Raw genomic sequence first — 22657 nt, 5'->3', positions numbered from 1 at the left:
CAATCAGTCAAAACTGGTTGTGACCTGTTTGCCTCCTTGTATCATGATTTTTTGCATTTTCCATTTCCTTCAAGTCAGAAATAAAATGCGCCTCCGGTGACAATCAAAAGGCAAACTGACTTGAGAGAAGAGTGCAATATTTCTATGTGATGAGCAAATGGGGAAATATATTGGAAAATATCACATCAAGTTGGGTTTATATAATAGAGGCTAAAAGACTAATCTGAAGTCTCAGAATTTGTGTTACTGGCCCATCGTGTTAGTTGTATGTCTAGAGGATATGAATAGATCACATGCAGAGATATTGGAACTTTTGTGTTTTTGGGTGAGGCCGAGTCAGATTCCTTAGGAAATCCCCTCAGAATCCAGAGGTTAATAGGCCAACTGACATTTATGGCTCACAGCAAATAGCCTGCAATTAGAGGGTCCATTTTACACTCCCATTATAACAGTAGCCAAGGACCATATCTTTCTCTATCACTGATTATAATAGTGTGCCAATGGGGGAAAGGGTTGTAGAAGATACATGAGTCAGTCTATCCAGGAAGATAAATTGTTTAGTCAACTTTGAGCAATAAAAGTTTTTGCAATTTCCCCTCTGACAACTTGGGGTAAATCCATTCAGCTGAAGGTAAGTTGTCATGTTCTGCTGTATCTAACTCTCCTTATGACTGGTAATACTAATAATAGGCATGGGTAGTGCAGTAAATGTTATTCTTATATTGGTGAACAGTAGGTTCTTCTACAGGAGTCGTCAATTCCCACACACTTATTCAGCAGCACTTCCAGAGTGGAATGTTTTATACGGAACAGTAGTTCCTCTTACACATCCAATTTGGGGGGACTTTTAACAATGTGACTCACAGATAGTGACCTTGCCCCAACCAGGAAACCCCAGACTATACTAATGCTGCATTCACATGCTCGTCGGAACTAGGAAACTCCGAAATGTCCAACCTGGTGATTTTGTTTAACGAGGCCTGTATATAACTACAACCAGTTAGCATGTTGGAAATTTCAGTTTCCTAGTTCCAACTAGCACATGGACGCGGCATAAGGGAAGATCTCAATTGCATACTCCAGGCTTTCTCATCCAATGGGTTTTGAGAGTATGCAATTGAGATCTTCCCTTTGTGTTGAGTGGGGGAAGGGGACTTCAGTTGTCATGTAAGTCTATGAAAAATGAACATGACTTGTGTGGGATTTCCATGTCAGTGAGTGAGTAGCGTTGGCTAAGTGAGCCAGTTAACTAAGGGTTCAATTCTGTATATTGCTGTGTAAAAATGGCCATGAAGAATTACTAGAGTGTGATAGAAAATTAACTACAGAGTAGGAAAACAGCAGTCAAAATCCATTTTATATTATAGATGCATATTTTAATGATTCTTTTCAATAGTGTTTCACTCACATTTAATAAAAACATTCACAAGTATAAAAAATTATATCTCTGTATTTACAATATATGATGTCTGATATATACATGAAAATAGGATAATTCTCTCAGAGGTCAGGGCTCATATTATGCTTCCCGGTGCGTTTGATTTTCACAGACCACAAGAATTCCACCCCGAACAAATGCCATCTTCAGCCTTGTCTCTCTGATGTCTTGTCTTTAGGCCAGCTCTATTTGGCTCTACCCCTAAAGGCTACTGGGACCTGGAGTTCCCACTGTGCTTTGATTGGACTGGACAGGCCAGTAGCAGCTTCATCGACTTGACTTCACACCACCACGTGATGCGACTGCTTCAATTCTGCCCAAATGTAATGTCATCGTACATCTGTGGAGAACGAAAGTAACAACATTAGGAATCTGTAATCGCAACTGTCATTTAAATAGAAGACAATATTCCTTTGGTACTATAGCCAATCCATTAGTCCAGATAGAGCCTTTTCCCAATCCCCTAGTACTGCAGTTTTTTATTAATTTAACCTTTATTTATACAAAGATCAAATCTCTTTTACAAGAGAGACCAGTGTAACTTTTAGTATCTCACCTGTTCATCACCAGACAGGCACTCCTCCTCACTCTCCTCTGATTCGCTCTCAGGCAGCTCTCTGAGTTCCTGGGCCGTCTTCTCATACAGCTGGTGGCGGATCTCAGCATTCTGACGCCCGTAGGTCAGGTGGAAAGGCGTGTAGCCCCCGTATGTCACACTGTTGACGTCTGCCCCCATGGAGAGGAGCCGGTGGACCAGAGATGGATTCTGGAGGTCCACAGCCAGGTGAAGCGCTGTACGACCGCTACAATGTTCCTGGGGGAAACAAAAATACACCAAACATTAGTTCCTTTGGTCTGTGAATACATTTAGGTTTTAATTCATCAATGGGGATTCTTGATTCCTGGCATAAGAACACCTGTGTGATGAAACCTTACCTGTGCATTGATATCGGCACCAAGCTGAACTAGACTCTCCACCATGGAGAGGTATCCGTTAATGGAGGCGAGGTGGAGGCAGTTGTGTCCGCTGTAGTTGGGGAAGGTGAGGATGGAGCGGAGGTGGCGGGGGCAGTTCTGGGTGATCACACTGAAGGAGGTGAGAGAGCCCTTCTTACAGGCGATGTGGAGGGCGGTGTTCCCACTGTCGTCTGCTATCCGTGGGTCACACCCAGCCTTTAGGAGCCTCTCTACCAGATGGGGTTGTTCTGTGATCACTGCCAGATGGAGCGCCGTCTGAGAGAAGAATAAGAAGGTGGTAAGCTATTGATTTCAGGTGTAAATACCACCATTTAGATGGCTTGTTTATAACTATGTAAGTGTAGTGATGTTTTACCACCTGTTTCAATAAGACTGTGTTTTATCAAACAATTAATTTTGCTTTAATTAACCCATTAAGTTTGTGTTTTAATTGTTCTATTTTTGTAATCTTCAATTAGTCAATTATACAAAAATTAATTGGTTATCTTTAATTACCTGTCTCTGATTGTTCTGTGCATCCAGGAATAGATCATCATTGTGTGACAGTTTGATCATGTGCTCAGCATGTTCTGTGGCTTCATGAATAATGGCCAGGTGGAGAAACCTATGTGGAAGAGGGGTAAAAGAAAGAGTTAAAAACGGCTTTGCTTCAAATACGCACGTCTGAGAGGAAGTGGTTGAAAAAAAAAGAACAAAGCGCGAGCACTAGAGCGTTGCGCAAGAATGGATTTTTTGGGGGTTATTTCCACCAGTTGCGGCTTGACACATCTGATACATTATCAGTTCCTGGCAACTCGCCAGGGACTTTCCTAACTGCGCATAGCTGATTTTAGCGCCGCCAAGGGGCAGCTCTGAGCCAAAGTACACACTCAGCGGACAGCGGAGTCCAAAAGTCATTTTTTTAACTTGCAAATGCTGACTATCAGCTGATTAATTTGACACAACTTGATTACAGGAGCATATCTGTGCGTTTTAAAAGTGACTTAGTCCTACAATGCAAATTAAGAAAAGCTCATTGAAATAGTATAATTATAATCCAAAACAATACAGCACTTTATGCAAAATCATATGCGTTCATAAAACATACCGATGCAACATTACCCAAAGATAAAAGTGAACTTACGTGTCTCTGTCCTCGGTCACTGTTTTCCTCCAGGGTTCATTACTGCAGGAGTTTGACATGACTTCGACGGGGGCCACTCTCAAGTCCTCCAGCTCCTTCACAAGGTTACCATATTCATCGTCTTTTAGCGAATCCAGACCGCTATCAAAACGGTCTTCTTGGCTAGGTATCATTTTGCCATGTTTCGATACCCGTTCATCGACGTTATAATCCATTTGGTTGTCGTTTGAAACTCTATAAACATCCATATTGAATAGACTGACTGACTGACTGACAAGTCCACTCACTACTCTGTTCCCTTTCAAGTCTGGAATGGAGTGCGTGTTGAAGGGAGGCGCCAGTGGCTTAAATATTCTAGCTGGGAGGAGACAAAGAATGGGGGATTTCCACGTTGAGTTATCTCGACACAACTAGGGAAACTCATAGACCGGGCTTTTATGAGAAAAATTCCCTCGAATGAGCCCCGTACTCACGAGTAAGAATGAAAACTTGTAGTTTCCTATTAGACGTACCTGTGATGCAGACATAAATACGTTCAATGAATGAGATAGAAGATGAATGAGAGACAGACATTAGAGGTGCCTTTGACTGGTTCTTGAAGAATTCCCTTTTCACTTGGGGAATAAATGTGTCATAACAAGTTATATGAGGGGCATAACTGTTCTGCACCTTTTGACTGTAATGCCACCATCAGGTAACTGTGCAGAACCAGTGTTAAAAGGAATGTCAATTGAAGGTCAACCACAGTGTGAAATAATGAATTGGTTTATTATTAGGCCTGCCATATTTGTTATTATTGTGCTATTACACTTCTGCACCTCACCTGGTCTCATATATGAACAACTACATGGATAAAATGCATCTCTGCGAGCATAAACGGATAAGAAATTGCCAATTTAATATCTATAGGTGGCCAGGTTTTATACAGGTTGGGATACCATTGTTTGAGGGATGTTTGCAGCCTTCATGTCGGAAAACAGAACAAAAGCCCAGTATGGGGAAACAAAACCAAAAGATATCTTGCTGTTGCATGGTTCACAGGTGAATCAGATGGAGCTGGGAGATTCAGGTGATTCCACAGGGACTCTCTGATTGCAGAATAATACCACAGGGTATGTTACAGAGGTGGAAAAAGTTACACTTTCCAAATAGAGACAACCCCACTATGAAACGGACACTGCTGCGTGTTCCCCCATGGGATATAGATATAGCCTACTGGCCAAACCATTAATGTGCTGCACATACTTAATGTAACATTTACATGGTGTTTTGGTATTTTATTAGGATCCCCATTAGCTGTTGTGAAAGCAGCAGCTACTCTTTCTGGGGTTCATACAAAAAAAATAACCATGACATAATACAGAACATTAATAGACAAGAACAACTCAAGGACAGAACTACATACTGTACATTTAAAAACGTCACACATAGCCTACATATCAATACATACACACAAAATATCTAAGTCAAATAGGGGAGAGGCGTTGTGCCGTGAGGTGTTACTTTCTCTGTTTTTTTTAAACCAGGTTTGCTGTTCATTTGAGCAATAAGAGATGGAAGGGAGTTCCATGCAATAATGGCTCTATATAATACTGTACACTTTCTGGAATTTGTTCTGGAGTTGAGGAGTGTGAAAAGACCCCTGGTGGCATGTCGGTGGGGCAAGTGTGTGTGTCAGAGCTGTGTGCTGTGTGTAACTATTTTGAATTTTCAACACATTCATATTTCTTATAAAAAGAAGAAGGGATGCAGTCAGCCTCTCCTCAACTCTTAGCCAAGAGAGACTGGCATGCATAGTATTTATATTAGCCCTCTGATTACAATGAAGAGCAAGACGTGACGCTCTGTTCAGGGCCAGCTGCAACTTAACTAGGTCTTTCTTTGCAGCACTTGACCACATGACTGGACAATAATCAAGATTAGACAAAACTAGAGCCTGCAGGACTTGATTTTTAGAGTGTGGTGTCAAAAAAGCAGAGCAATAAAAGGGTTTCTCCAACTTTGTTGGCTTTACCGTGCGTGACAACAAGTATAACTGTCTACCTGGGCTAGCCTCACCCTAGCTGACAAATGAACTGAAAACTCCCTGTTTGCACAGGGAAGGACGCTTTTAACAACATAGCAACCGTAACCACAAGCAGTAAGCATTCACACCTCTGTGGGGCGATACTGGGCGCTACTGTACACAAACACTTACACACACCTTCCTAAAAAGGACAAGCCAGATGACATATAAAGGATTACAGTGTGAGTGTATGCGTCACACCACCAGGAGTCATGGCAACAGGCAGATACACTCTTCTATCTGTGGGATTGTGATTGGTCTGCTGTGAATTCCACACATTCTTTCATCTCTGCCAAGTAAAGTATCACAATACTGAGTCTAGGTTGGGAACATTATGTGCTTTTTCTGAAGGGGAGTAACCCATGCTTCCTGATGTTATCATGTCTGTTGATGGTGAGATTTTTTCAAGGGAAATGCCTATTAATTTGTAAATAGGAAGTTCCTACTCATTTGTTGTAGTAAAATGCAACATCCTTCCTTTGACCACTTTGTTCTGTGTTTACTGTGGTTTTCATGCACACCATTTCTATCCCCAATCTCTCTCTAGATTTCCCTCTATTGGGTTGCAGTTGTAACAGCTACTTCAATAATTTACAATTACACAAGCCAAATCATTGTTCAAGGCACCACGTACACTTGTTTGCAAAGTTAGTCCCCTTATGATGTTTCCACTGATCTAATTATTTTAACATTTAGTTTTATTCCAACTTTTAACTTTACTTCAACTATCTATTTATGGGACATGATAACATCTTATATTCAGCTGATTGTGTAGTTTCAGTTTTATTCATTGTTACATAAGTCACATTAGTTTTCCCAGCATATGTTGAATTACTGCCTCATTTTGTAGTTCCTTCTTATTAACTTTGTCCAGTAATTTCCTGTCTGTTTTCCAATAACACTGCAAGGCAAGGTCCCCTTTGTAGGAACAATTAGATATTCCAGTCTAAAAATAGAATGATCACACTGCATTCTATCACTGATATGAAACTTCTCCTACTCTTTCATAGGATATGTCAGTGGTCAGTTGCGTGTGTGTTATAATACCACACAGATTGATTCAGGTGATAATAATGCCTTCCACTTTCTATTGAAGGAGCTTAATGTTTTATGAGTGTGTGGTCAATATGAGAATGGGAGGGCATTTTAATATGGCAATGACATGGCATCATTTATGTTCCACTGTCTAAGCAGTATTAAATAGTCAACCTTTCTGCTCCTGAATCGACATGTCTGAAATGACTCACATCTGACTCATTCTATGGCCACCATGTCCAAGGGACTTCACCTTTCCCCTATCCACACACATATATATGTACAACGTAAATTGGACTGAGTAATCCTCAGATACAGATTACAACAGGGTTTCAGTTAGAGGAGACAGTGAGGACATACACTGAGTATACAAAACATTAAGAATACTTGCTCTTTCCATGACGTAGACTGAACAGGTGAATCCAGGTGAAAGCTATGATCTCTTATTGATATCACTTATTAAATCCACTTCAATCAGTGTAGATGAAGGGGATGAGACAGGTTAAAAAAGCATTTTTAAGCCTTGAGACAATTGAGACATGGATTGTGTATTTGTGCCATTCAGAGCGTGAATGGGCAAGACAAAAGATTTAAGTGCCTTTGAGCGGGGTATGGTAGTAGGTGCCATGCGCACCGGTTTGTGTGAAGAACTGCAACGCTGCTGGGTTTTTCACGCTCAACTTTTTCCTGTGTGTATCAAGAATGGTCCACCGCCCAAAGGACATCCAGACAACATGACACAATTATGAGAAGCATTGGAGTCAACAACACGCTTTCGACACCTTGTAGAATAAATATTAAAACATGTTTCTAATAGGATAGGTAGGAGGCAAGTTTTACCTCAACATGAATAATCAAGGTATGTAGGGAAAAAATACATTAGATCATCACTCCGTCTTTTTCAGTTTCCTCTAAACAAAGATTTGATTACAAATAATTTTACCTAGAAACAGGTATACTTCCTGATTAATTAACGAATTGCCCTGACTTCTTGTAAAATAAATGTGGTAATACAGGTATTGTTCTTATCTTTTCATGTCATCCCTTAAAAGGACAAGCCATATGACATTATTTAAATGACTTCAGTGGCACATTGATTCACCGAAACTAAAACAGTTCTCATATCGTGCCTCTCCCCTCATTGTTCTCAGGGTTTCATGCTGAGTGTGCCGCACTCCTGTGTAGTACACATTTTCGGGGAAAATTTTAGAGTAGGGGTAATACCTTTTACATTCAAGCATTCCCACGGTTGGATAGTGGCAAACCTGAGGTCTGAGTGTGACACAGACATGTCATGAGGGGCTCCCTCTCCGCAGCTGACCCACTGCCCCAATGATACTGGAGGTAAACTTCTCATTTTTAAATGTTTTATTTCACCTTAATTTAACCAGGTAGGCTAGTTGAGAACAAGTTCTCATTTGCAACTGCGACCTGGCCAAGATAAAGCATAGCAATTCGACACATACAACAACACAGAGTTACACATGGAATAAACAAAACATACAGTCAATAATACAGTAAAACAAAAGAAAACAAAAAGTCTATATACAGTGAATGAGGTAAGATAAGGGAGATAAGGCAATAAATAGGCCATGGTGGCGAAGTAATTACAATATAGCAATTAAACACTGGAATGGTAGATGTGCAGAAGATGAATGTGCAAGTAGAGATACTGGGGTGCAAAGGAGCAAGATAAATAAATAAATACAGTACGGGGATGAGGTAGGTAGATAGATGGGCTGTTTACAGATGGGCTATGTACAGGTGCAGTGATCTGTGAGCTGCTCTGACAGCTGGTGCTTAATAATTATCCTCTACTTCATCACCCTTCCGGATCCGGGATCCTCCTCATCAAAAAAGCTGACTAGCATAGCCTAGCCTAACGGGACAGGGATATCATATAATATAATTTTAATGAAATCACAAGTCCAATACAGCAAATGAAAGATAAACATCTTGTGAATCCAGCCATCATTTCCGATTTTTAAAATGTTTTACAGCGAAAACACAATATGTATTTCTATTAGCTAACCACAATAGCCAAACACACAACCGCATATTTTCACCATGTTTCCAAAACACCCAAAACACACGGCCAAGGCAACAAAGGAGTGGCTCAAGAAGAAGCACATTAAGGTCCTGGAGTGGCCTATCCAGTCTCCAGACCTTAATCCCATAGAAAATCTGTGGAGGGAGCTGAAGGTTCGAGTTGCCAAACGTCAGCCTCGAAACCTTAATGACTTGAAGAAGATCTGCAAAGAGGAGTGGGACAAAATCCCTCCTGAGATGTGTGCAAACCTGGTGGCCAACTACAAGAAACGTCTGACCTCTGTGATTGCCAACAAGGGTTTTGCCACCAAGTACTAAGTCATGTTTTGCAGAGGGGTCAAATACTTATTTCCCTCATTAAAATGCAAATCAATTCATAACATTTTTGACATGCGTTTTTCTGGATTTTTTTGTTGATATTCTGTCTCTCACTGTTCAAATAAACCTACCATTAAAATTATAGACTGATAATTTCTTTGTCAGTGGGCAAACGTACAAAATCAGCAGGGGATCAAATACTTTTTTCCCTCACTGTAGGTATTTGTAGTTGTCCACGTATTCTAAGTCAGAGCCGTCCAGAGTAGTGATGCTGGATGGGCGAGCAGGTGCGGGAAGTGATCGGTTGAATAGCATGCATTTAGTTTTACTTGCGTTTAAGAGAAGTTCGAGGCCACGGAAGGAGAGTTGCATGGCATTGAAGCTCGTCTGGAGGTTAGTTAACACAGTGTCCAAAGAGGGGCCAGAAGTATACAGAATGGTGTCGTCTGCGTAGAGGTGTATCAGAGAATCACCAGCAGCAAGAGCAACATCATTGATGTATGCAGAGAAGAGAGTCGGCCCGAGGATTGAACCCTGTGGCACCCCCATAGAGACTGCCAGAGGTCCGGACAACAGGCCCTCCGATTTGACACACTGAAGTATATCAGAGAAGTAGTTGGTAAACCAGGCGAGGCAATCATTTGAGAAACCAAGGCTATCGAGTCTGCCAATAAGAATGTGGTGATTGACAGTCGAAAGCCTTGGCCAGGTCGATGAATACGGCTGCACAGTAATGTCTCTTATCGATGGCGGTTATGATGTCGTTTAGGACCTTGAGCGTGGCTGAGGTGCACCCATGACCAGCTCTGAAACCAGATTGCATAGCAGAGAAGGTACGGTGGGATTCGAAATGGTCGGTAATCTGTTTGTTAACTTGGCTTTCGAAGACCTTAGAAAGACAGCGTAGGATAGATATAGGTCTGTAGCAGTTTGGGTCTAGAGTGTCACCCCCTTTGAAGAGGGGGATACAAAAGAGAGGTTGAACAGGCTAGTACTAGGGGTTGCAACAATTTCGGCAGATCATTTTAGAAAGAGTGGGTCTCGATTGTCTAGCCCGGCTGATTTGTAGGGGTCCAGATTTTGCCGCTCTTTCAGAACATCAGCTATCTGGATTTGGGTGAAGGAGAAATGGTGGGGGCTTTGGCGGGTTGCTGTGGAGGGTGCCGGGCAGTTGACCGGGGTAGGGGTAGCCAGGTGGAAAGCATGGCCAGCCGTAGAGAAATGCTTATTGAAATCCTCAATAATAAAGGATTTATCGGTGGTGACAGTGTTTCCTAGCCTCAGAGCAGTGAGCAGCTGGGAGGAGGTGCTCTAGGTCAAGGTAAAGTAGCAATTTAATAATCACTTCCAGGTCAAACTCTGTGAAGTGTCCCATGTCATCATATCTCATCTTAGCTCTAAGGCGAATATAAACCCCAAAGGTCTGTATTTCAAAGTCTATACTAGCATACCACTTGGTAGTTAAATAAAGGTCAAATAAGAATTCCCAAAAATGCAAACGTCTAATACCCAGCTAGCACATAACATTCTAAGAACCATATGTTTCTTAGAGCTTGGTGAGAGCGACGTTGTCCTGTGGTTATTTTGCCTAAAACCTTCCCTCAACTTTCTTGGAATGGTGCAGAACAGTTGCTTGGATTTGGAACATTTTAGCATATTTAATGAACTTGACATTGATATTTCATTACTTTAACAGAATGTTCTCCTAAAAGTTCAAACATGGTTACATTTAATATCTATTTTGGTAATGTTCTAAGAATGTTCTCCAATTGGTTTGACATTGGGAATGTTCTCAGGTAGTTCAGAGAATGTTAAGAAACAACATACTTCTGTGGGAATTTCAGTACTTCAACAAAGTTTTCTACAGATTTCCTTTCGGTTTAAAGTCTATTTAACGTCATGTTCTCAAATTGTTCCAGGAACTTTAAGAAACAATGTTCTTCTTTGGGAAATTCAGTACTTCAGCATAACATTTCCTACAGGTTTCCTCATGGTTATATTTAAAGACATGTTCTCAAATTGTTCAGAGAATGTTAAGAAAACGATCCATAAAAACACTAGAAATCATTAGTAACGTTCAGAGAAAATCCTAAGAACGTTATTTGAAAACACATACACCTAATTTTGTGGGCAGTGTGCACGTAGCCTGTCTTCTCTTGAGAGCCAGGTCTGCCTTCGGCAGCCTTTCTTAAATAGCAAGGCTATGCTCACTGAGTCTGTACATAGTCAAAGATGTCATACATTTTGGGTCAGTCACAGTGGTCAGGTATTCTGTCACTGTGTATTCTCTGTTAAGGGCCAAATAGCACTCTAGTTTGCTCTGTTTTTTAAAATTCTTTCCAATGTGTCAAGTAATTATATTTTGTTTTCTCATGATTTGGTTGTGTCTAAACACATTCTGTTCTCATTACCAACAAAACTCTTTCTATCCTCTATCTTGTTAAGTGTATTCAGGTGTGTTGGCCACACCCACTAATTGGCCACACCTGATCTTAATGAGTGTTTGTTTTCTTTGAAATGGGGTCTGTTTGAATGGACAAAAATTAACAGCTTTGTATACATAAGATAACATGGCATACTAGCCCCATCCTGGTGGTGCAGTGGACAAATTCCATGGATGAAGAACAGAAGATTATAGGTTTGAATCTCACTGATGCTGTGTCACAATAAAAATACATGTGTTTGCATGGTTAATTAATTTCTGTGTCCTATCTGTGCTTGGAGTTCAAAAAAGTTAACCAAAAAAACTGTGTTATTAAAAGTCTTATTGAAACATTCAGTGAACATTTGAAGGAAATTGTTCAAAAACCTCCAAATAACCTATAATTTCCATTATCAGCGCATTAATAAAACTTCCCAGGAAAACTTTCAAGGAACCAGAGTAAAACATTCTCAGATCCTCCCTGCAACCTAAAACAAAAACTTTCCCAGAACGGGAAAAATGTTCACTTTGGTTCCTAAAATGTAAAAAAAAAAATATATAGTTTTACCGGTCAGAAACGTATGGCTTCGTTTTCACATCCGATGAAAAACCAAATTACATTCCCACAACTTCCAAGAAACCAAAAGTGCTAGCTGGGTACATTGCTTCATTCTAGGTCAGGCCTTGGTAAAGGCCGGCCCAGGGGTCGTATGCGTCCTGCGACCTGATTCAATACGGCCGCGGAATCATGCTCAGATCACATAAAGAATTTGGAATAAAGTTTTTTACTCGCCTTTGTGTAACGATTTAACTCCCACCCCTTGTGGGAAATTTATTTTGAAGGCACGTATAAATAACTGCACAAGGACAGAAAGTGACTGACACACACGTCACAGCTACAAATTGTAGCTAGCTAGAAATTGCGCAAAAATTAGTTTTTCAAAGATTTCAAAGGAAAGTAGACAATGAATGTAGGGTGTTCTAGCAAGAGTGGACATCGAAATATTTCTTTATTGAGATATCAGGGAAAGCTGTCTTGAAAGACTACAACTTGTCCCGATACTTCCAGACGAATCATGCAGAAAAAATATAGGAATATTCTTCTGAGCAGAGGGCAAGTGCATCGAAAGAGATGCTTTCTCAGTTGCAAAAGCAGCAAGGACTTTTCACAAACTGCATTCAGCAGCAAACGACGGAATTGCGAGAGCTAGCTATGTACTGTCCTACAAAATTACTGAACATAGCAAGCCATTCGCTGAGGGCGAATTCATTAAAGAATGTTTAATTGACTCTGCAGCAATACTTTGCCCCGACAAGAAAGAGCTGTTTGAAAATGTTTCCCTGTCAAGACGAACAGTGACACGGCGTGTTGAGGACATCGGAGAGGATATTGAACAACAGTTGAAAGACAAGGTAAAGGATTTCACCTATTTCTCCTTGGTCTTGGATGAGAGCAGTGATGCACGTGACCCGGCACAGTTGTTGATATTCTTACCAGGCATAACCCCAGACGTTGAAATTACAGAGGAGCTTACTTCACTGTCAATGTAGAGCACAACCACAGGGAAATATTTATTGGAGGAGGTTAATAAGTGTTTGGCAAAGCTGGGACTGAGTTTTGAATAGTTATCCAGTGTGACCACTGATGGATGCCCAAACTTAACAGGAAAAAACTTTGGCCTTTTGAAAAAGATCAAGTAGTTGAGTTGAACCCAGATCAGAAAAAGCATTTTCCTGCATTGCATTATTCATCAGGAGTGGCTCTGTAAATGTGTTCTGAAAATGAGCCATGTTGTGGATACAGTCACTAAAGTGGTAAACTTTAAAGTGGTAAACTCATATCTCCCTCACTAGCTTTAAGCACCAGCTCACAGATCACTGCACCTGTACATAGCCCATCTGTAAACAGCCCACCTATCTACCTCATCCCCATACTGTATTTATTTATTTATCTTGCTCCTTTGCACCTCAGTATCTCTACTTGCACATTCATCTTCTGCACATCTACAATTCCAGTGTTTAATTGCTATATTGTAATTTCTTTGCCACCATGGCCTATTTATTGCCTTAATTAACTCCCTTATCTTACCTCATTTGCACTCACTGTATATAGACTTTTTGTTTTATTTTTTTCTACTGTATTATTGACTGTATGTTTTTTTTTTTTCATGTGTAACTCTTTGTTGTATGTGTCGAATTGCTATGCTTTATCTTGGCCAGGTCGCAGTTGCAAATGAGAACTTGCTCTCAACTAGCCTACCTGGTTAAATAAAGGTGAAATAAAAAATAAAATAGGAGCAAAATCTTTAAACCACAGGTAGTTTGTCTCACTGTTGGAAGAGACAGATTCGGGTTATGCAGATCTCCCCTACCACACAAACGTGAGATGGCTGAGTTTGGGGAAGGCGCTTAAAAGGGTGTGGGACCTGAAGTCGGAGATTGTTGAGTTTTTGCAAATGAATGGAAAATATGTGGATTTCTCTCAACTGCAAGATAAAGAATGGTTGGCTGATTTTTGCCTTCACCGTGGACATCATGGCCCTCGTGAATGAACTGAATTCCAAACTACAAGGGAAGGGCCTTTTTGCACACCTGATTGTACAGCCTTGTCAAAGCCTTCAAGGGAAAATTACTCCCCCTGACCCGTCAAGTAGAAGCCAACAATCTCACCTTCCGACACTACTAGTCTGTTCCCTATCAGATGACCAGCGGGAGAAGTATACATCGCTGCTGCGTGCTTTAAAAGGTGAGTTTTCTCGTCGTTTTGAGGATTTCAAAGTGTTGGAAAATGACATGCTCTTAGTTTCCTCTCCTTTCACCTTCAATGTGGATAACGCTCCCCCTGACCTGCAATTTGAGCTTATCGATCTTCAATCTGATGCAGTGATTGGAGAACTATTCAATACAATGTCACTGACGAGGTTCTATGCAGATCTCGATGAACAAAACTTTCCAAAGATTAGGAGTCATGCTCAGAAGAGGTTTGTACTATTTGGGTCAACCTATGTATAGGAACAGACATTTTCAGTGATGAAATATAACAAGTCAAGGCACAGATCATCTCTTACTGACTCTCACCTCTCAGCAATCCTGCGCATAGCGTCAAACTGTACCGGATTTCACTGCTCTAGTCAAAAACTATACCTTACTTCACTGCTCTAGTCAATGCCCATCAGAGACTTCACTCCTCACACTGATTTGAGTAGTTTAAATGTAATGTTGAGCTCTCTCTCTTTCTTGTGTTTTTGTGCACACCCGTTAACAAGAGTTATGTCAGTGGTGCTGAATGCACAGTGTACTTTTCCCTCCGTGTAGTTCATTGCATGTTTAATAATGAAAATACCTACCAAAAGGAGAACATGGATGTGGTTTTATTTCTGTGCATGTTAAAAAAGTATAACGAGTAGCATATCTGGACGTGATTTACAGTAGATATATCTGTCAACAGTCATACACATTATATATAATCTTGTAATATGATTCTGGCCCGCAATGGCAAAAATATATTCTAATGTGGACCTCCATGGAAAATAATTGCCCAGGCCTGTTCTATGTAGTATGCTAGTTTCTAGGTAGTATGCTCGTGCTTTTTATTTATTTTTTATTTTTAACAAGATCAGCTTTAAAACCATTTATTTACTCTTTCATGAGTTACAGACATTTGTTTTGCATCATCTCTTGTTTTGTTTTATTTATTCCACATTTAATAAGCTATATATTTGTTGTTGGTTATATTTCACTAGTCGTATGGGATCAAAAAGATACATACAAATACCATAAATACAAAACAATACATTACATTTAACAGCATTTGTAACTTGAGTCTGATAATTATCTGTACAAAACAGTTAATCTGATAATATTTGTGGAAAATAAAAATACTTGCTTGATATGTTTTCCAGTTTCTTGAAATACTTTGCAAATGCAACTTTTTTCTATGTGAAAACTGAAATGGTCTGTTCATTCCTTTTTACATTTGAATATACACTCCTATCCTGAGCAACTTACAGTAGTGAGTGCATACATTTTCATACTTTTTTGTACTGGTCCCCTGTGGGAATTGAACCCACAACCCTAGCATTGCAAGGACCATACTCTACTATCACAGTACATCGTCACAAACCACTTGATGTCTCAATGTACTCAATTACTGTATTGTGCAATTGTTTTTCTTCATGGTGATGGAAAGTCTACAGGTACAAACCTAGATGACCAGCCTATATACAATACAGTAATGTACATTTTAGATTCAGTGGTTTGTAAGGATGGTAAATTAATACTGCACAAAATGTGGTTGTTTTCTATGTTATTTGATCAAGAAAAATATTCAATTTGATGCAGATATTTTGTGTCTTTGCCCATAACTTTGCACCTTTTGATGTAAATGTTTGAGGACTGGGTTTTGTTCATTCTGGATTCCATTAGAATGATGATCGCAGAGAAAGGGACAGGGAAACAACTCTTACAATTCCAGCTATTGAATCCTGCAAGGTACTGTTCTTAATTATACAACTACCTTTTGTTTGGCAAAGGAAATGTTTTTGCCCATGCTACAGATGTCTATATTGGTCTGCTAATACAGGACTAGTAAAGGCCCAATGCACTACTTTTATGAAAATGCACCCTCAGCACCCCTACTTCCCGCAGCTATGTTTACAGTTTAGAATACAAAAATATTGAGAATGATTATTAGGAATTCAAAAGTCAAGACTCTTCCACCTAGGCTAATTCATTTTCCAATTCATATAAATTTCCTTTTTTCAAATGTAGTTGTATGTCTTTAAATTCAGATAAAGATATCATTAAAATATCTCTACCTATTATTTTGTGCTTTATCTAATCTAGTGTTACTATCCGCAGAATGGTGATCTGAGAGCAGCAGGATAATAATCTAAAATGAAATGCAGTGGGAAAAGGAAGCACATGAGAATGATTTCACTTTTTCAAATAACTAGATTTTTAATAATCAAGCTAGCTCAGAAGTCTCTTGATCCCTAGTCCAACACATAGTAAGAGCGCCCTCATGTGTCCTTGCTGTAATTGCATGTACTGCATAATTAATGCCTGACTGCTTAGGAATTAGACTTTAGTCCAAGCAAAAAAAACGTAAAAAAGGTACACTAGCATAATTTTGAAGTCTTTAAATTGACCTAGAATACATCCCACACAGGATATAATGCTGCGATTGTCAGTCTGGTATCTCCAGTATCTTCCTGTTCTCTCTAGATACATACACAAGTATTATTTTTATTATACTTTTTTCATCAGGGGGTACTTCTTGTGGCTACGTACGTGGCTACGTACATAGACGATTTCAAAGAAATGCAGATGTAGGCAGTTAACTCTTTTTAAGTGGCTAAAATAAAGCATTGATGTTGTTTTTCTCATTGACCGTTCATTCACTGTTTGGAGATTTTGCTCAATCATGTAAATCACTGAGACCACAGCCTTATGCAAAAACATGCTTCTTCCTTTTCTTGGTCTCATTTGACAGGGCTTTCCATTGATGATGACCAAGACAGTAATTTCATGTGTGTGCTGCACAGTTTGTGGTGGTAGGTAAGGTTTAAGATGACAGCTCAGTGAAATTAAATATGTGACACTAGCAAGGTTTCAATACAACTGACGACAGATTTTCATGCATATACTCTAAAGCGTGAAGAAAATATGCACACTTTTCCACCAGTGGTGTTGCCAGCAAACAGACTTGTTGCAGATATAAATCAGTGCTTGATGACGTAGTACACACACAATGTAATTTGTAATTTGCTTAAGTTTTCATGTCCCTAATTAAAAACCATAAAGTTCAATGTGTTTCCATTACATTTTCGAGCCTACCGACAGTTGTGTCAGAAAAACTGTTGCGTTAAATAGCAACTGTGCCTACTCTGGTGTTGTCACGTGCGCTCTAGTGTTGGTACTGTAGGCTGTGCTGGTAGGCCAGTCTACAGGAGATTATTATGGATAAGAGCGAGAATATTTTTATTTGTCAAACGGCAGTCGAGCATCGATCATCATGTCACCATAATAAGACCCTCGATACTTATTGGAAATTAGCATCAAACTCATCACCGTGCACTTTCACATGTGAAGCTCGTGAAAGTTTATATTATTTCATCTGTAGCCTAATATAGTGGGAGGACCACACACCATATCAACGAGTGAATCCAAGTTTACTTCGATATGATGGTTATTGTATCAATATTTGCGCATAAAGCCGTTTCCACCGACATTTCCCGCAAACTTCATTTAAACCAACACAAAAAGATCCCACCACATCGAAAGAACAAAATAAGAGCTGATGTGAAAAGATCTGTTGTGATTGTATATGCAGCCAATGAGGGAGTCTGTGGCCATGTTTGAGAGCATCAAATCCATGATGCATTGTGGGTAAATGGTGACTGGCTGATCTACAAATACTAATGAGTAGTTATTTATGATGCAAGGTGATTTGTAGATCAGTCAGTCACTGCACTGTCGAACAAGCCCTGTGTACCGCTGCACTCACTGGAAACTGCAGTCAACTGGGCCCAGGTCCGGATCCACCACTGAAAGCTTTGTAATGTTTCTCTGAAATTATGCTAAAATGTATTACAAGTAATGACAATTTATCTCCACATATTTTTCATAATCATGAATTATGGGCAGTTGGACCAGAGTAGCATTGGATTGCAAACCTTTGATTTGTTTGATTGGAGACTTACAATGATGCATAAAGCCTTTTATTTGTTGGCAGAGAACAGTCTCACGGTCCTCTGCAACTATTTTCTAAAGTAGGGCTCCCCATTCTCAGCCCCCCCCTGCACGTCTTGGTTTTTGCCCGAGCACTACACAGCTGATTCGAATAACCAACTCATCATCAAGCTCTGATTATTTGAATCAGGAGAAACCTTGTTCTAAAGGACTACAATTCCCTACAGCTGTACTTCTTGTTGCGAAGCACACACAGCGTGATTGCATTGCAAGATGGGATAGGAGTTCTTGGCCTTCTCTTCTTTTGCCCTGTTGTTCTTCTTGCACCTTCCTGGGTTCTTCTTTGGTCAGAGATGGTTGTCTTTGCTTTGGACACTTTTGAATGGGTTGCATGAAATTTGCCTAATAATAACTCCTATATTGAAAAAGATTTACTAGCAATTTATACTTCCACTATCAATCAATGAAAAAACAAATGTAAACCCTTTGGCCTAGTGCATTGGATGATTAGCCCACATTGTACTGTCTGTCATGCTAGGCTGGGTAGATATGGCCCCATGGGTCAACAAGAGCTAGGTAATGGTGTGATGTGAGCATTTGCAGAATGACTTTGATTATTTGTGACAGTGAGATTACACCATGGATTAAACATGTTGTGCATTGTATATCAAAAGCATTCATTTTGTTAACCCCCAGAAGAGGAGACTCCAGTTTACTGTGACCTTTTGTAAAGTTTTGATTGCAACAGTGATGTGAAAGGCTGAGACTGTTGCAGAAAGAAATATGTTGTGCATGTATTGAACGTTATTCATGGTTATATTACTTTACTGGCGTAGCATACCACGCAGCCTCCGCAAGGCGTAAACCATATGAACCCGGCATAAGCATATGATAGCTAGAAAATTAACACATAAGCCATTATTTGTTTATTTTTATTACAGGAAATTAGCTTTAAAACATATTTTTTTTATGTCAGTCTCATGGCAAAATGTGTAGGATAGAAGGATATTAGCATAGGGATTTTTGAAAGTCGGGAGAGTCCTTGTCTGGCAGGGAAACTTTATTTTTATAGTTGGAAAAACATTTTTTTGTTATTATTTGACTTAAATGTAGATTTAGCAGGAAATATTTGTTTAGGGAATTTTAGAAATACTTTCAATATTATTCATTTCCATGTTGAAAGCAAAAGATCCCCATTTCAAACTCAACCCCCAAAAATACTAATCTAAAAACTGGCAAAAATTTATATTAACTGAAAATTGATAGTATGTAGTTACTTGCAATAGCCCCGTGTGAATATTTATCTCAAAACTAAAAGATATGTACGGAGATTCCTTCCTAAAAGCTGTGTCCGGAGATTTGGTACTCTGTCATATTTGTCTAAAATCCTGAATTAATTAGGAATGAGCAGGGCCAGCAATACCACCAGGACCCCTTATTCATGTCCTCATAACATGTAGTGCAACAAGAACACTCATGGTCTGTAAAGTTCTCTACTTTTGATAGATTTAAACAAACAATATTGGAATCACCATGGTCACAACCATAAACTGTCAACTCCACCTGCCTGATAGATTAAAATAGAATATACATTTTGGTTCAAATATGTTAAATTTAATTATTAGGTTAATTAGGTTTTAGAGTCATAAAGCTTTACGTCACTAGCTTTAAGCACCAGCTGTCAGAGCAGCTCATAGATTACTGCACCTGTACATAGCCCATCTATAATTTAGCCCAAACAACTACCTCTTTACCTACTGTATTTATTTATTTATTTTGCTCCTTTGCACCCCATTATTTCTATCTCTACTTTTTCTATCTCTACTATCTCTACTCTACTTTTTATTTTTATTTTTTACTTGCTATATTGTATTTACTTCGCCACCATGGCCTTTTTATACTTTTATTTATTTATATATATATTTTGTTTGCCTTCACCTCCCTTATCTCACCTCACTTGCTCATATTGTATATAGACTTATTTTTCACTGTATTATTGACTGTATGTTTGTTTTACTCCATGTGTAACTATGTGTTGTTGTATGTGTCGAACTGCTTTGCTTTATCTTGGCCAGGTCGCAATTGTAAATGAGAACGTGTTCTCAATTTGCCTACCTGGTTAAATAAAGGTGAAATAAATAAATAAATAAAGCTACTGTGTTTGTCACTTTACAACAGTGGTCATTCTTCTGTGAGCTGCTCCATGCAACAACCAGTTGAGAACTGCGCGCTCTTGATAATATTCCGCTGTAAATAGGCTGTGTGTGCGGCGCACATGTGAATATACAGTACCAGTCAAAAGTTGACACACCTACTCATTCAAGGGTTTTTCTTTATTTTTACTATTTTCTACATTGTAGAATTATAGTGACGACATCAAAACTATGAAATAACACGGAACATGGAATCATGTAGTAACCAAAAAAGTGTTAAACAAATTAAAATACATTTTATATTTGAGATTCTTCAAAGTAGCCACCCTTTGCCTTGATGTTTTAGATCTTATCTATCGGAAAGATATCAATTTGTCTGTGAATGGTTTGTCCTCTGACAAATCAACGGTACATTTCGGTGTTCCTCAAGGTTCCCATTTTAGGACCACTATTGTTTTCACTATATATTTTACCTCTTGGGGATGTCATTCGAAAAAATTGTTAACTTCACTGCTATGCGGATGACACACAGCTGTACATTTCAATGAAACATGGTGAAGCCCCAAAATTGCCCTTGCTAGAAGCCTGTGTTTCAGACATAAGGAAGTGGATGGCTGCAAACTTTCTACTTTTAAACTCAGACAAAACAGATATGCTTGTTCTAGGTCCCAAGAAACAAAGAGATCTTCTGTTGAATCTGACAATTAATCTTGATGGTTGTACAGTCGTCTCAAATAAATCTGTGAAGGACCTCGGCGTTACTCTGGACCCTGATCTCTCTTTTGACGAACATATCAAGACTGTTTCAAGGACAGCTTTTTTCCATCTACGTAACATTGCAAAAATCAGAAACTTTCTGTCCAAAAATGATGCAGAAAAATGAATCCATGCTTTTGTTACTTCTAGGTTAGACTACTGCAATGCTCTACTTTCCGGCTACCCGGATAAAGCACTAAATAAACTTCAGTTCGTACTAAATACGGCTGCTAGAATCCTGACTAGAAGCAAAAAAATATCATATTACTCCAGTGCTAGCCTCCCTACACTGGCTTCCTGTTAAGGCAAGGGCTGATTTCAAGATTTTACTGCTAACCTACAAAGCATTACATGGGTTTGCTCCTACCTATCTTTCCGATTTTGTTCCTGCCGTACATACCTACACGTATGCTACGGTCACAAGATGCAGGCCTCCTAATTGTCCCTAGAATTTCTAAGCAAACAGCTGGAGGCAGGGCTTTTTCCTATAGAGCTCCATTTTTATGGAATGGTCTACCTACCCATGTGAGAGACGCAGACTCGGTCTCAACCTTTAAGTCTTTATTGAAGACTCATCTCTTCAGTAGGTCATATGATTGAGTGTAGTCTGGCCCAGGAGTGTGAAGGTGAACGGAAAGGCTCTGGAGCAACGAACCACCCTTGCTGTCTCTGCCTGGCCTGTTCCCCTCTCTCCACTGGGATTCTCTGCCTCTAACCCTATTACAGGGACTGAGTCACTGGCTTACTGGTGCTCTTCCATGCCGTCCCTAGGAGGGGTGCGTCACTTGAGTGGGTTGAGTCGCTGACGTTGTAACGTCCTGACCAGAGTTATTATGTGTTTTGCTTGTTTAGTGTTGGTCAGGACGTGAGCTGGGTGGGAATTCTATGTTGTGTGTCTAGTTTGTCTGTTTCTGTGTCCAGCCTAATATGGTTCTCAATCAGAGGCAGCTGGTAATCGTTGTCCCTGATTGAGAATCATATATAGGAGGCTTGTTTTGTGTTGGGATTTTGGTGGGTGATTGTTTCCTGTCTCTGTGTTTGTCTGCACCAGATAGGTCTGTCTCGGTTTTTTCACATTTGTTATGTTGTTTGTAGTGTTTCACTTGTTCTTTAATTAAACATGTTGAACACTAGCCGCGCTGCACTTTGGTCCTCTCCTTCACCCCTGGAAGAAAGCCGTTACAGACGTGGTCTTCCTCTCTGGGTTGGCGCCCCACTTGGGTTGTGCTGTGGCGGACATCTTTGTGGGCTATACTCGGCCTTGTTTCAGGTTGGTAAGTTTGTGGTTGAAGATATCCCTCTAGTGGTGTGGGGGCTGTGTTTTGGCAAAGTGGGTGGGGTTATATCCTGCCTGTTTGGCCCTGTCTGGGGGTATCATCGGATGGGGCCACAGTGTCTCCTGACCCCTCCGGTCTCAGCCTCCAGTATTTATGCTGCAGTAGTTCATGTGTCGGGGGGCTAGGGTCAGTCTGTTATATCTGGAGTATTTCTCCTGTCTTATCCGGTGACCTGTGTGAATTTAAGTATGCTCTCTCTAATTCTCTCTTTCTTTCTCTCTCTCGGGGGACCTGAGCCCTAGGGCCATGCCTCAGGACTACCTGGCATGATGACTCCTTGCTGCCCCCAG

At 40.0% G+C, this 22657-nt stretch overlaps 1 protein-coding gene across 1 annotated transcript; it reads right to left on the bottom strand.

Annotated features, from left to right (window-relative positions):
• Nucleotides 1–1354: 1354 nt before the first annotated feature.
• LOC139556112 (NF-kappa-B inhibitor alpha-like) lies at nucleotides 1355–3942 on the bottom strand. The gene is made up of 5 exons (XM_071369654.1): nucleotides 3540–3942; nucleotides 2912–3020; nucleotides 2375–2671; nucleotides 1995–2252; nucleotides 1355–1778 (listed from the first exon to the last, which is right to left on the bottom strand). Exons 1-5 carry the CDS (start codon nucleotides 3785–3787, stop codon nucleotides 1746–1748), a joined length of 945 nt encoding a protein of 314 aa, XP_071225755.1. The 5' UTR covers nucleotides 3788–3942; the 3' UTR covers nucleotides 1355–1745.
• Between the last annotated feature and the right edge of the window lie 18715 nt (nucleotides 3943–22657).

This window comes from Salvelinus alpinus, chromosome 27, assembly GCF_045679555.1.
Source record: "Salvelinus alpinus chromosome 27, SLU_Salpinus.1, whole genome shotgun sequence".
Classification (NCBI taxonomy): domain Eukaryota; kingdom Metazoa; phylum Chordata; class Actinopteri; order Salmoniformes; family Salmonidae; genus Salvelinus; species Salvelinus alpinus.
The sequence above is the reverse complement of the archived record's forward strand: the minus strand, read 5'-3'. Positions and strand labels throughout refer to the sequence as shown.